Here is a 15166-nt window from a genome sequence, read left to right on the forward strand (position 1 = left end):
ATATACTAATATACTATGTGTGTGTGTGTGTGTGTGTGTGTGTGTGTGTGTGTGTATATATATAGTCATCTTGTTAAAAATCTTGTTAAAAAAATTATATATATATATATATATATATATATATATATATATATATATATATATATATATATATATATATATAATTTTTTTTAACAAGATTTTACCTTTATGGAAGACTAAATAAAAAGCATTGCACAGTGACTAAATTTATATATTTTTTACAAAGTAATTAAGACCTACCTAAGTCTAGTACATGAAAAACAACAATTATTTAACTTAATATGCCCTCTCACTGACAACAAACCATCCTGATTTATGACTATGGTATAAAAAAAAAAAGATAAGAAAAGAAAAGAAAATCAGAGATAGATGTTATTATCTGTGGATATAAATATTTCATTCAGTTGCTTTTGATATACAATCATATGGTTTAACAACAAAATGACCTCTCACCTAAACATGGACTACTTGATTTTACTATGGAACTCAATCCACTGTAGTTAGAGGATTCTGTCCTCTAACTATTCTGGCCTTTGAGACTTTCCAGGGGCAAGTTACATTAGAAACATTCCCAGAGACACAAAGAAGACAAGTGAAGCGCTAACTGATCAATGATCAGAAAAGAAGACTTGACAGTATTGAAGGTTTAGCCAGACACAAGGCAACAAAGCCCAGAGAATCGCCTCTTCCTCTGCCTCACAAGCGGGTAAGGAGTGAGATTTAGCAGGCTGCTGTCATCTATACACATAAAAAAAGCACAATAAAAAGTTTAACGTTTCTAGCTGTATATTTGCAAATGATCTTATATGGTTCATTACACGTATCGTGGTGGTTCAGAGGTGAACTGTCCACTGTGTGGTGCTAAAAGCAAAATGTATCCCAAACAGATGAGGTTTTGAAGGGTAATGCTATATCGAGTTCTCCTCTTCAACTCTGGGGTATTTTTGGGCTGCCGCCTGCGATTTAAAAAAGACTCCAGTTATTCATAAATAATATTGTTTATGTTTATAATCTTATGATGAATATAATTTTTTTGTTGTTGTCCATAATTGTAAGCATGTAATTCTGATTCTGTTAACTCCATGTCCTTCCATATAATCTTATTTTACACTTATTTTCTACTAGCAAGTAATAGAAATTATTTTTTTCCTCTATCACCTGAAATGTAGGTGGCGCTCTAACGCATTTTAGCCCTCACAGATGTGCATGTTTATAGACATTAAGTCTTATTTTAAGTTGACACACCACCCCCATTGTGTCATTGAATATCTCAGCCTCTGAGTGAACTAAAAGCTCAATCCAGGTGTCAGAAAGCCGAGATCTTCCCCTTTGTGGTGACGTATAATATTTTATCATCAATAGTCAATAAAGCATATTTCCGATGATTTGTTTAGCATGTTTTTCCTGCTTGACCACAAATTTTGCTCACTGACAAATAAAAAATGGCAAATTTTTTAGACAACTGCCTAATGTAAAAGCAGATATTATGTTTTTAGCTATTTGGAGCTTACAGCAGCAGTGATCGCGCATAAAAGAGACATTTGTATTTGATGTCTATTTTTATTCTTTTGAAAATCTTTCGAAGTGTGGTATTAGGGAAAAATAAACTGTGGAGTCACATTCTTGATAATGAGAGCTTTCATTTGATAAATTATTTGTCTATTTACGTGCTATTTGAAAGACTTTTATATTCATATTAAAATGTATACCTCTAGGTGGCGCTGATTTGCGACGAGGATATTTTCAGGCTCTATTTTGTTATTTTATGGAACAAAAATTCAGAAGTGATAGTTAACTATGAAAAGTTCAGATTCTAAGCTTTCAAACGATACCACAAATAAATGACTTATGTATTTAGAACATTTTTCGCGGCATTGCGCACCCATTTGGACCCGCCGGCGGGTCCACAGAGTTGAAGATGTTAAATCAACAAAATCCCACTCCCTAACCTGAACCTAAACCTACAATAAATAGTGTCAGCAAAAGCAAATGTTGCAACCATATCATTTTGTTGTGCTTAAATGACACTTTCAGCTCAAGTGTCAACTTGAATGCCCTTCAGGACTCGTACCCCGTTCCTTTGCATCGCATGTGCAACGCTCCATCAGTTGAGCTCTGTGCAATTTGAATGCACAAAAACAAGCTTGTAAATGTAGCTGAATATGCAAATGCAAATGTGCCGCGATACATACAACAAGCCACATAAAAATCATTCTGCAAAAATTTAGGAATAGTAACGAGATTCTATGAGACCAGGTTGAATAAATCAACAACAAATGCTCAGGACTCACCTTGATTTTTCAGTGGCAAAGGCATTTTCTCTCTGAGTTTGCTTAGAAGGTTTCTCATTTCTCGCATATCACTGGAAGAAATTTCACATCTTAGAACACAGGAAGTGAACTATCTCAGACTTAGCTATTGAGTACTACAAGAAGTATATGTAGAATAACATGTCTATGGAGAGAAATTTATAAAGGAAAAGTGTGCAAAAAACCAAACAATTTGAAACTTTTTGCATTCTCTTGTTTATTTAAAAAGGTTAGAAGTATAAAAATGTAATCTGTCAAGTAATATGAGATCACAAGTTCTACATGCATAATATACTGCATGCATAGCTATAAAACAATAAGTCAAATTCTATTTCAAATAGTTTAAGATAAGAGTATATTATATCACAATGCAGGACGTCAACTACCCAAAAGTATTTTATGTAAAATACCCTATTATTGAAAATGTTACAGTGGGATGAGTATCAGGGACTAAAAACGGTTCAAGGAACGAAAACGAAAACCGAAAATGAACGTAAATTTTTACAGAACGTACTGAAAACAGGAACAAAGTCCATTTCAATTGTTCCAGAGTGAAAACTTTCTTTTAAAATGATGGTTACCGGTTAATAAATGGTTAATTTCGTTCTGATGATTTTTTTCATGAAACCAATAACCAAGGGGTTTATCACAGTACATTTTTGGAATTTCACCACTTCCTGTTGCTCAAAAAAAGAGGCTTTACTCTTTTTGGTTTAACATGATAAGCATGTGCTTTGATTCTGAAGGAAACCACTGCATCACACATTTCTTTGCCTAATTGCACGTTGTGGATATAGCCTTTCGTAACATGCTGAAGACCTTTTTGGAAACTATATATAATTACTACATACAGTATATGTACATGCATGATTAATCCAGATGCAAGGAAAAATATTGATGTAAAAAGTACATTTCTCAGTTCATTCCAAATATTTACTGAATTATTGTTACTTATGATGCATTAAAACAAAAATTAAAATAAAACAAAATCATGAAAAAATTATTAAATAATTAAAATAAAACAATTTGCATAAGATGACGTTTAGTCCAAACGTGCCCACGCTGTGTGTGCATGCATGCAGGAGAGAGCAATTTAGGCTCTAAGTTGATTTTAGATGGCCAAATGTATATTTGAAATATTTTGGGGATTATATATTTTTTTAATATAAAGAATATATTTATTGAAAATACATACATCATAATATGCTTGCTATGATTTCTATGCTCATAGTTCACCCACATGTATCACCCACCCTTAGCATAGAGTACTGTCATTTAAAAAAAGAATGTTATCAACCGTTCTTTTATTTTGTTCTTACCGGTTATCAGTTGAAAAGAAGGCTGCAGAACGCCAGAAATGGAACAAAAAAATACTGTTTCTGCTCAGAACGAACCAAAATGAAAACCATTTCGTTATTGGTCCCTGATGAGAATTGTCTTTCCTAATCCCTGAATCCTGTTTTTTCGTACCTCTCTATGTTCTCAATGTCAGTGCACACAAACCAGGACTCCTGTGGGAAATCCACAGGTGACGATGATCGATCTTCCAGCATCGGCACATCAGAGCTTTCGTCTACCCTGCAGTCCATGTTTGGCTCAGGACACAGGTCATTTCCTGAAGTGAATGAAACAAGACAGTGAAAGTTTATAACATTGTTACTGAGATGCTATTGCAAAGTTATACTTTATACAAAATTAGGGCTTTTACTTAAATGAGGGCTGTTTTGTGTATTTATTGTGTCTTCCTTTGTAAATACCCTGCCACTTGCAGAATGCAAAAGTATCCAGCTGCTGCTCTGCAACACCTGCAATTTCAGGGGAGAAATTGGGGCGGAGCTAAAGTATGACGTCACCTCAGTAAGTTTCTCATAAGCAACATTCGATTGACGGATGTTTACGTGTTAGAAGTTATCTGTATGTTTGGTCAGGTTGTTTATTTGCTAACTGCTTGGAAATGTTTTCTATTAATGTTGTGGATGCTTATATTTGTTGTCATGCTTTAATGAGTCGAACGGTCCCAGGGGATATTGTGTTTACCGTTCGGATTGGCGAAGTTTTAAGTATAGTGGTTTGCCGGTAAATGTCTAACAACAAGTTTACACATTTATTAAAGGTGCACTCAGCAATTTTTACTCATTAAAAATGTTTAACTCCTTAAGACATTAATTGTAATTTTGCTAAATATGAAGGAAATCATGACCACTCACATTAAATGAAGACTCCAGTCATATCAGTAATCTTATAAAAGCTGTTTTATTCTACATGGAGAGGGTCCGCAAATGGGGGCTGCCATGTTAGAATCACATGACCTGCCGAATACTACTTGCTTAATTTCAGTAATTGTTCTGTTATTTGACACTTTCACTTATTGATTAAAGTAATCATGGCTGACTGTGAATACAAAATTTCTACAATGACATCTGAAACTTAAAACTATTGATTTTAAATGATACTGCATCCAAGCCGCTAGGTGTCAGTGTAAGTCCATGATGACACAAAGACAAAAGTTACTGAATGCACCTTTAATGAGTTCTGAGTATTTCTTTCTTTTAAATTACCCTAGATATAACAATTCAGAATGACATTTCACTACCCCAGTCACAGCAATGCACACGTTTTTGCTCAGATAGTGTGTTTAAATGATACTGGACATTAAAATAGTTCTCCATGAATGAATGCTCATTTCAAGCTGTTTGATCACTTCAGAAGACATGGATTTAACCACTGGAATCATATGGATTATCTCTATGCTGTGGTTTTTGGAGCTTGCATTGTATGGACCTACAGAGCTGAGACTTTCTTATAAAAATCTTTGTTCTTGCTCTGCAGAAGAAAGAAAATCACACACATCTAGGTTGGGATGGGTGAGTAAATGATGAGAGCATTTTCATTTACCACTGGAGGCATATGGATTACTTTTACGCTGCCTTTATGTGATTTTTGGAGCTTCACATTTTTGGTCACCATTCACTTGCATTGAAAGGATATACAGAGCTGAAATATTCTTCTTAAAACAGTTTGTGTTCAGTAGAAGAAAGAAAGTCATACACATATAGGATGGCATGAAAGTTATAGTAAATTATGAGAGAATTTTCTTTTTGGGTTAACTATCCCTTTAAGGGTCTTCCATTAAACTAATATCAGCCATATCATGTGTCTCACCTCTTAAATTTATGGGTACAACCTGCCTGGAGACTGCTTTTTAACATTAATATGTTGAATAATAATATTCCAAGATATAGGCTACTAAAGGGTTGATGATAAAAAAAAAAAAAAAAGCACACAATCTTAGTAAAATGTTGAAACAAACGTGACAATAGCACGTCATAGCTCCACCCTCACTGCACTGAAACTGCTGGTGCTGTAAGGCTGCAGCTGGATATATCTCACAGAATGGCAGAAGAATTTCACAATGCAGTAAATTAGCTGTATGTACTCAGTTCTGATTGTTTGCTGCCCTCTGCTGGCTGTCATTGACACAACACCTTTCCTATGAAGCTGCAGTACACCCAACAGACACAGAGACTTGAGCATCTCTGTTATGTACATCTCCAGGCAGCACTGAAGCTGGATGAACAACCTGCATATTTCAGGGTGGATTTCACCATCTTCTGGCCTAAGACATGCATAGAGAGAAAAATTTACTGTACAATGAATTTGCAAAACTTTTTTGAAACCACGAGCTACTTATTCACAAACAGACATATGCAATATCATTAATACATACCCAGAGATTGCGATGAGGTTCTGATAGGCGGCCTGGGCCACGGCGCATCCTTTGATGCGAGTCTTGTGCATATGTGCCCTCAGAGAAGGACAGTCAGTTGTGTTCTCACCTATGGAGATGACCTGCTCACGATGGAGGGCCACAAGAGTGTTGAACTCCTGGACAGTCTAAAAATTTAGAGAAATCCTCTTCAGTGCACCTCAAGTCTATTTTTAGTACGCGTGTGTAAACACGAGTTTAGCTGCCACTAGATGCCACATAGCAATACTTGGGTTGGGATTGCAGCTAATAATATCATTTCTAAACGATTGTGGCATAAAACATAATGCCTGAATATAATGGCAAATGATAAACATGATAAAAACTGTCATTTATCACACACAGAGATCCAGTGAATAGGCTCCTGTTATATTTCTATTCAATCATGGTCCGTGCGGCTGTCTTATTATAGTTGTAATATATTAATTAAAATAATTATCCACGAATACTGCAGACCTACAACTGTGAACTTCATGTTAGCACCTAAATAAGAGACGCCAATGTGTAGATGCAAAAAAAAAAAAAAAAAAAAAAAAAAAAAGATAGAAATCGAGATATATATATTCGACTGTAGAAAATATATATTTAGTTGAATATTATTTATGACAGCACTGTTTATGCGGCTGAACTCCAGCAGACTCACCGTTCTACAGTCATCCATCGCCCGCTGAGCTCTCCTGACGCTCTCGGTGCTCTCCCGGCGATCCGGATCCCGCAGCGAGGACTTACCGATTTGAAAAATGTTGGCTGCGGATCTGGGGCGGTTCTTTCGCCCGTTCGGTGCAGAACACATGCATACGCATTCACGAATAAAACCACCTCACATAGAAAATCCCTTCTGTCCGTTTATCCGCGTTGAGGAGGGTGAGGTCGATCCTCAGATGCTGTCGAAGATTAGAGTGATGATGAGACGGAGAGAGCGTCCGCGACGCCTTCTCTGCATCTCATGCACGAACAGGCGAGTCACCTTCACCCCTGTCGAGGGCCGAGCGCCGCTGGAGCCCCGCAGCTGCTGGCTGCACATTCACTGGACAGACCCTTTCGCCAAAGAAACACAACATTCACCAAAATGTCTTTTATTTGTAATCTTAAACATCACTGTACAACGGTACTGAATCTCTGTCATCTCATCATGATTATATGGTAGCATCAGCACAATACCCAGTCTTAGGTAAGAGCATGAGATTCGGGACTGTCATTCAAGGCCACTGCCAAAGCAACATGAAATTATTATTCATATGACACAGCAGCAAACGTTCTCAAACACGGTTACTGTGTAAAAGAAGCCATTAAAACTATTGAACAACATATGGTTTTAAAGGAATAATCCAGGTTCAAATTAAACTCAATGGATAGCATTTGTAGCACAATGCTGATTACCACATACAAATATTTGGACTCGTCCCTCCTTTTCTTAATAAATTAAAAATCGAGGTTTTAGTGAGGCACTTACAATGGAAGTGAATGGAGCCAATTTTTGGAGGGTTTAAAGGCAGAAATGTGAAGCTTGGCCTATAATTTATAATAGCACTTACATTAATTCTTTCTTAAAACTTGTGTATAATTTGAGCTGTAAAGTTGCTAAAATAGTCATTTTTGCTGCAGACTACAGTTCTAGGCTGATTGCAGGATTTAAATTGTTACATTAGCATGGCAACAAAGTTGTAAAATTGTATCTAACTTTATATAGAATAGGTTAGTAAGCAATTTTATCACACTAAAATTATGCTAACACTTATATTGTTTACATCTTGTGGCTATACTTCTGAAACTTCTGAGAGTGTTTTAACATTTAATGATTGGTCCCATTCACTTCCGTTGTAAGTGCTTCACTGGAACCCAGATTTTTTGCTTTTTATAGTGAAAAGAAGGGACGAGTCAAAATCATTTTTGTGGTAATCAACATTATGCCACAAATGCTGTTGATTGAGCTTAACTTAAATTGAACCAGAAAAAAAATTATTTGGACACTACTAGCCCATTAAACTTTTAGACAAAGCTCAAAGTACAGTAATAGCAACAGAAATAGAGGCAACTTATTAAAGTGTACAATGGTATTATTGCTTTTTTTTCCACAGCATTGTAATACTGTCAATTGTAGGTGGATGATTTTAGGTAAACTCAATTTCTATGGATTGGACAAACCCTGTAAGACCTCAGCAACAAGCAAACACACACATGTGGGTTCCACAGGAAGAAAGAACACCTTTAATATATTTCATCATATTTAAATCTACATTTGCAATAAAGGAATGAGGCACTTAATGAAATGTCCACCATCAACAACAATTATTGTCCAGCAAAAACACATAAAGTGAGATCCAACCCTCCACACATCAGAGGAGAAGGAAGTAGCAGAAGCCACAGAAAATGATGAATGCCAGCACCCAGTGCAGGGAGTAGATGGAGATGTTGACAAAGTCAATGTCGAATGGCCACCCCCACATGTACCCCAAGTCCAATGTATCAAGTTCAAATGCCCTGTGGGGAAACTGGCAGCGACTAGCAGGGCCTCCATATCTCTGAAACCCTGAAATAACAAAGAGATAGGAATAAGTGGGCAACATCAACTTGTAATTAAACATTTTTGTAATGTCTTGCAAATTTTAGGCTTGACAGAGTGTGTGAAAATGTGTCTGAGTAAATGATATATGACAAGATAACAAACCACCCAAAAAATGCAGAAGTGCTTTGGACAACTGGGCAGGGGCCATTTGGAAGAGTTGGTCTTTTAAAAGGTCTCGTGTCTTGACCAGTACACTTTTGGGAAGCAAGTCTTCCTAGTTTGATTGAGCTCTAAAACAAAAGGTTCACCAGGTGACTAGATATTTGTTGGATAAGGTTTATCCAAACAAACAAAAAAACAAAGGGAATATGATGGTCCACTGAGAGAAAATAAGGAAGTTATCCACTCACCTTTCTGGAAGAGCATATGGGATATGAGGGTCCTACAGAGGGGTTGGGGAATGTTGCTTGGCCGATTTTTAGCCAGTGTTCTCAAACAGGGCTCACAGAACACATGACTGCAAGGGATGGCACTTGTAAGGGCTGTAATGGATGTCTAAACACACAGCACATGTGTATCCCTCCTTCTGCTCATCATCACTGCTTGTTAGGTCCCACTTCATATCCTGATCGGTAGAATTCACACACACACACACACACACACACACACACACACACACACACACACACACACACACACACACACACACACACACAAACAGAATAAACAGACAAAAAACAGTTAATACAATGAAGCCTGCACAAAGAGCCATATGCAGCTGTGAATGGTTTATTAAAATCCTCAGGATTCTTGCAGCAAACTAGTATGTGGATTTGTGCCTGTTTTGATCCATGGATCTATTTCTGACTTCATGCCAGAACTCCCCTCAGTACAACACAGCTCCTCATCTAATAACCTACATCCACTTCTTGCTCGCCTCCAACCTTGTAACCTTAAACTATATTTTTATTTGTGCTTTTCAACAACAAAGAGAGTCTCTACCCATGACTTTAAAATATCTCACCAGATCTTTAGCCTCCTGCTGTCTCTGAATCCAACGTTCCTTCTTCCTCTGCTTCCTTCTCAGGCTTTTCAGGCAATTTTTCTCTCTCTTCAAAGCTTTGGTTCTGGGTTGGTGGAGGTAGTGCTCAAAGGATCCGGAGAGGCTCTATTCTGGGAAGCAGAACCCAGGCGGAGTTCCTCTAAGTTCTCCTGATTATCAGATAGCAGTGGTGGGAGTGGAAATTCAGAAGGTAAAGGTACATCTGTGCCCATCTCAAGAATTTGCAGTTTTTCACTTGACTCAAACTTGAGGGAAGGGTATCTAATGGAGTGGACAATGTTCTCTGCAGCTCAGTCACTGAACCTACTGTCTGAAGATAAGACTCATTTTTCTTTCTCTCAGTATGTCCTCTAGTCCTGACTGGTCTTGTGAAGAGAACTGACGGCTGTAAATTCTGATCAACATGACTCTTACTGATATATCATGCCCACATGTGCATTTGGAGCAATTTATAAAATTGAAGCCTCAAAAGACAGAGCAAAGTGTGTACACTTCATCATAATATATCAAATAAGACCACCATTTCCACATGATTGACATAGCCCGTTTTGTATAAATTGGGCAAATATGTCAGGATATCAATTAAAAATATTTATATGAAAATTCCATACCTGGCTAACACTTGCTAGAATCCAATCTGGCAAAGATTCAACATTCAAATGCCACACATTGCATGTGGCTGCAGCCTCCACAGATGTTACTATCTGTATTAATATAAAGCCATGTTAATGTCATTTTGAACTGAACTGAAAAGGGAAATTTTAGGGGTGGGTAAAAATATTGATTTTCTGAAGCATCGCGATCTTCATTTGAACAATATCGATTTTTAAATCCCAAGATTGATCTTTTACTCTATGAGCAACACTTTACAATGAGGGGGCCTGGGTAGCTCAGTGAGTATTGACGCTGACTACCACCCCTGGAGTCACGAGTTCGAATCCAGGGCGTGCTGAGTGACTCCAGCCAGGTCTCCTAAGGAACTAAATTGGCCCAGTTGCAAGGGAGGGTAAAGTCACATGGGGGAACCTCCTCATGGTCGCGATCAGTGGTTCTCGCTCTCAATGGGGCGCGTGGTAAGTTGTGCGTGGATTGCAGAGTTTAGCATGAGCCTCCACATGCAAGTCTCCGCAATCATGCACAACGAGCCATGTGATAAGTTGCGTGGATTGACGGTCTCAGAAGCAGAGGCAACTGTGAATTGTCCTCCACCACCCGGATTGAGGTGAGTAACCGTGGCACCACGAGGACCTACTAAGTAGTGGGCATTCCAAAAATTGGGAGAAAAAAGGGGCGAAAATATTATTATTATTATTTAAACACTCTACAATGAGAGGAAATCACTTGCATCTGAAACCAAATTTTGCGCAATGCGACTAAAAATCTCTATATTTGGCAGCTGTCCGGTAAATGTTCAGATTTCACTCCAGTGATTGTGTAGTGTAGTGTAGTGGTGAAGTATTCAGCAGCGAGATCCTTTCACTGTGTGTTGAGGGTAAAAGTTCTTCCGTGTAATGTGTGTCCAAGAGATCCACGCAATGCATTTGTCATTGAATAATGTCTAGTTTAATACCCTTTCTGTTCTTTACAGTTAAAATAAATTCTAATCACGCATAGCACAGATGAGATAAATGCATTCGAGTCTCTCTCGTTAACATATGCTCATCTACAGACGCTCTTTACAGAAATGCTGGTTGTTTTCAAATCAATGTAACTACTTAAAAACAGTACAAATTATGCCATTTTAAAGTAAACATGTAATAAAATATAATATATGCAATATAATATAATATTTATTGAATACATAGATTTGTTCATTTGTAAAAAGCTAACATGTGACCAAAATTTGCAGTAACTTCTAACTCAATTTCAGGTCCAGTTTGTCCACAAATGTAAACAGTGTAGTTGTCTCCTGTACAAACCCTGACCGCATAGATTATGGTGTCTTTTCTAACCAATATTATGCCAAACGCCTTCAGTTTATCGTCTCAGTTAAACATTTTAGGTCATGTATGTAAAAAAAAAAATGTCCTACCGTTAATTCAGCAGCCATTTCAAGTAGTTATTTGTTTGGCTAAAGGACTAAAAACAACAGATTAATGGCACGGTTCAGTTTCTCCTGCTACGGAGGCCGCAGTGGGACTAAAGTATCGGAGCAGAAGTACCACTACTGTGCGTAAAAAATAATTTATTCATTCATCCAGTCAGTCGTGTAATTTCACCTCACAACCCCAACCACACGAATGCACCAAAAAAATTATGTTTTGGTGAGGGGGTAGCTGGCTTGCACTGTGTGTGGGGTGGGTTGAAGAATGAGATGGGTTTGGGCCAAAAGTTTTCGTTTTAATCAGCAGCAGACGGTACAGCAGGTGGCAGCAGTAGCTAAACAATTTTCAACTCGGCGGGTGTCGCTGACTGTGGTGCTGAGTCGTTTGAAAGCACGGGCAATGTTCATTTCGTGGGTAAAAAGTTTATTTCTGAAGAAAAAATTTTACTTCGGTAGACACTTTTAGGGAATTAAATCAAGCCAAAAAAAAAAAAAAAAAGACATTTTATATAATTAAGCGACACAGTTGTCCAGCATCTGCAAAGAGCATCAAAACTAGCACTTGTGCAAAACCATGCAATATTTTCAATTTCAAGTTTAACTGCATAAGTTACATTTAAATGTATATATTTACGTTTAGCAGGGAAATAAATTTACAGCGCAAATTATGGTTACTCCAGGGTTGTGCATTAGCATTACATGCTGGAAATGTCCTGCCCCTTACTGAAACGGAAAATATGATTGGTTAGCAAATATCCAATCGCATCTAAAAATGAATGTTCTGATTGGTGGATCAGCTTAGTCGGACTGTCTGTCTGGCCAGTGCCATCAGTTGCGCTCCCGCCTCCCGCAGCTCCGTGCGCTTTTAATCTCTGTACACTTTTAAAACACACACACACACACACACACACACACACACACACACACACACACACACACACACACACACACACACAATTCACTCACTGTTAGTAGACTGAAAAAGTTTCAGGTCAAAAGCCTACCCGTTGTTCTGGCGGCCATACCTACCATCACTTATTTTAGGTGGGCATACGCAAAATCCTAAGAAAGTTAGGTGGGCATACGGCGTATGCCTGCGTATGCCTTAGACTAATACTACTGAATACAAGTTAAGTTCAATTAACAGCCTTTGTGGCATGTTATTGATTATCACACAAATTAATTTTGACTTCCCTTTCTTTAAAAAGAGCCAAAATCTGGGTTATGGGGAGGCACTCACAATGGAAGTAAATGGGGCCAATCTGTAAACGTTAAAATACACCCTGTTTCAAAAGTATAGCCAAAAGACATGAATCAATAATCATGTTAACATAATTTTAGTGTGATAAAATTGCTTACTAATCATTTCTGTGTAAAGTTAAAGCCAAATTTACAGCTTCTTTGCCATTACTATTTTATGTCAATAAACACTATGGGTGTGATCACACTTGGCAGGTTTGGTTCGATTAAAACGAACGCTGGTGTGATTGCTCTGTTAGTGCGAACACTGCCATCCGAACCTTGGTGCGCACCAAACAAGCGGACCGAGACCCCCCTGAAATCTCGGTCCACTTCCAAATGAATTCTTGTTTTGGATGTTCGGCAAGTTCCGTCGCAAAATATACGTCATAAAAGCTGTCCAATCAGGTTGTGACCTTATACTTATACCTTTTGTTTTGTATCTTTAGGCTCGGTGTTAAAAATGCCAGTGTGAACGCTAAGTGAACCAGGACTACATGTATCATTTTGTCCGGACTTTTTTGGTCCGGACAAAGAGGACCAAGAGAACCGAACTACAAGTGTGAACACACCCTAAGGGTGCTTTTCACACTAGCACTTTTGGTGAACATCCGGGGTCGAATGACGTCAAAGTTCGGTTCGTTTGGATAATGTGAATGTTGTTTTCCGAACTCAGGTGTCCACCTTGAAAAGGTGGTCTGGGGTAGGGTTCATTTGAACTCTGGTATGATTTGCTGCTGAAATGAACATAATCATACCAAATCACGGAAGTGTACCCCTTGTGATGGCTTTAATTTGCATATTTGCAGGCTCCCGGTCGCAATTATTATGGTATAATGCATTTCTCATACCTGCTTGTGTCCAAATACACCGCCTTCAGAGAGCAGCTCACATTCTTCATATCTCTTGCAACACATCCGTGGGCTCGCGGCAGACAAACACTAATATTCATCACATTATTGCATATTCAATGCATCTGCGGGAGACAAACACAAGTGTTGTTCTGTAAATGGCAAGTTTTCATGGTAAATCCAAAGAGACAAACTTTAATACTTCACTTAACACAGTGACGTCAGTGCTGTTTTGAGCACAAACTGCTTAACAAACTGTTCTTTCGCATATCTGCACTATTTTTAATTGTTGGTGTAGGTAACTATCACTAGGTGGACGTCTTTGACCATTTTGATGTGTTCTCAGCTTCAGTGCACGATGATACGGTATGTGTTGTGCATCTTCATTGTTCTTTGGACTATGTATGTGCAGTTTTTTGGCACATATCAGCATGGATTGCTTATGAACCAGTCATAATAGGATTCAGGCTTTGCAAAGGAACTGTTATTGAAAAATGGGGCAGTTAAAAACACTATTGGAACCGATCACAAAACCATGAGTAAACAGTTTCATTCATTAATATTTTTAAATGTCATGACTGTTTTATAGTTAATGGCGCTGCTGTGTTTACAGTGTGCGTTGTATGTAAATCCTGAAATATTGTTTTATAATGTTGTGGAGCTGGTTCATTCTCTTCCAACTGAGTTTCAAATATGGCTGTATTTGAGGGGGGAGCATTATGTTACCCTATCATAACTGTGGGCAATCATACATTAAAGTTTTAAGGCCAAAACCGAGTGTTTCATACAGAGGGCCAGAGACAGGGTGGAAAATGATCATACTGTATATTACTAAATTATGAATGTTTTGGTGCAAAAATAAATAAATGTAAACAATGTCATATTCTATTCGCAAAAGGAATGTTGGGGAGTCTAAAATTAATATTTTCTATTGACACACTAAAGGTGAAGATATAAATAACCATCTTAAGACAAATGTTTGTGTGAAACATCTTATGTGCCTAAGACTTTTGCACAATACTATATATATACACTATATTGCCAAAAGTATTCGCTCACCCATCCAAATAATTGAATTCAGGTGTTCCAATCACTTCCATGGCCACAGGTGTATGAAATGAAGCACCTAGGCATGCAGACTGCTTCCACAAACATTTGTGAAAGAATGGGCCGCTCTCAGGAGCTCAGTGAATTCCAGCGTGGTACTGTGATAGGATGCCACCTGTGCAACAAGTCCAGTCATGAAATTTCCTCGCTACTAAATATTCCACAGTCAACTGTCAGTGGTATTATAACAAAGTGGAAGCGATTGGGAATGACAGCAACTCAGCCACGAGTGGTAGGCCATGTAAAATGACAGAGCGGGG

General features: G+C 37.9%; 1 protein-coding gene and 1 pseudogene across 1 annotated transcript; both read right to left on the minus strand.

The window, feature by feature from the left end:
* Nucleotides 1-190: 190 nt before the first annotated feature.
* Nucleotides 191-6900, minus strand: LOC127428664 (regulator of G-protein signaling 7-binding protein B). The gene is made up of 6 exons (XM_051677167.1): nt 6740-6900; nt 6058-6224; nt 5816-5946; nt 3801-3945; nt 2313-2383; nt 191-759 (listed from the first exon to the last, which is right to left on the minus strand). The coding sequence occupies exons 1-6, from the start codon at nt 6887-6889 to the stop codon at nt 668-670; spliced, it is 756 nt and encodes a 251-aa protein (XP_051533127.1). The 5' UTR covers nt 6890-6900; the 3' UTR covers nt 191-667.
* A 1724-nt stretch (nt 6901-8624) lies between these two features.
* LOC127428545 (E3 ubiquitin-protein ligase RNF180-like) lies at nt 8625-12117 on the minus strand (annotated as a pseudogene).
* Nucleotides 12118-15166: the final 3049 nt, after the last annotated feature.

This window comes from Myxocyprinus asiaticus, chromosome 38 (genome assembly GCF_019703515.2).
Source record: "Myxocyprinus asiaticus isolate MX2 ecotype Aquarium Trade chromosome 38, UBuf_Myxa_2, whole genome shotgun sequence".
Taxonomy (NCBI): Eukaryota; Metazoa; Chordata; class Actinopteri; order Cypriniformes; family Catostomidae; genus Myxocyprinus; species Myxocyprinus asiaticus.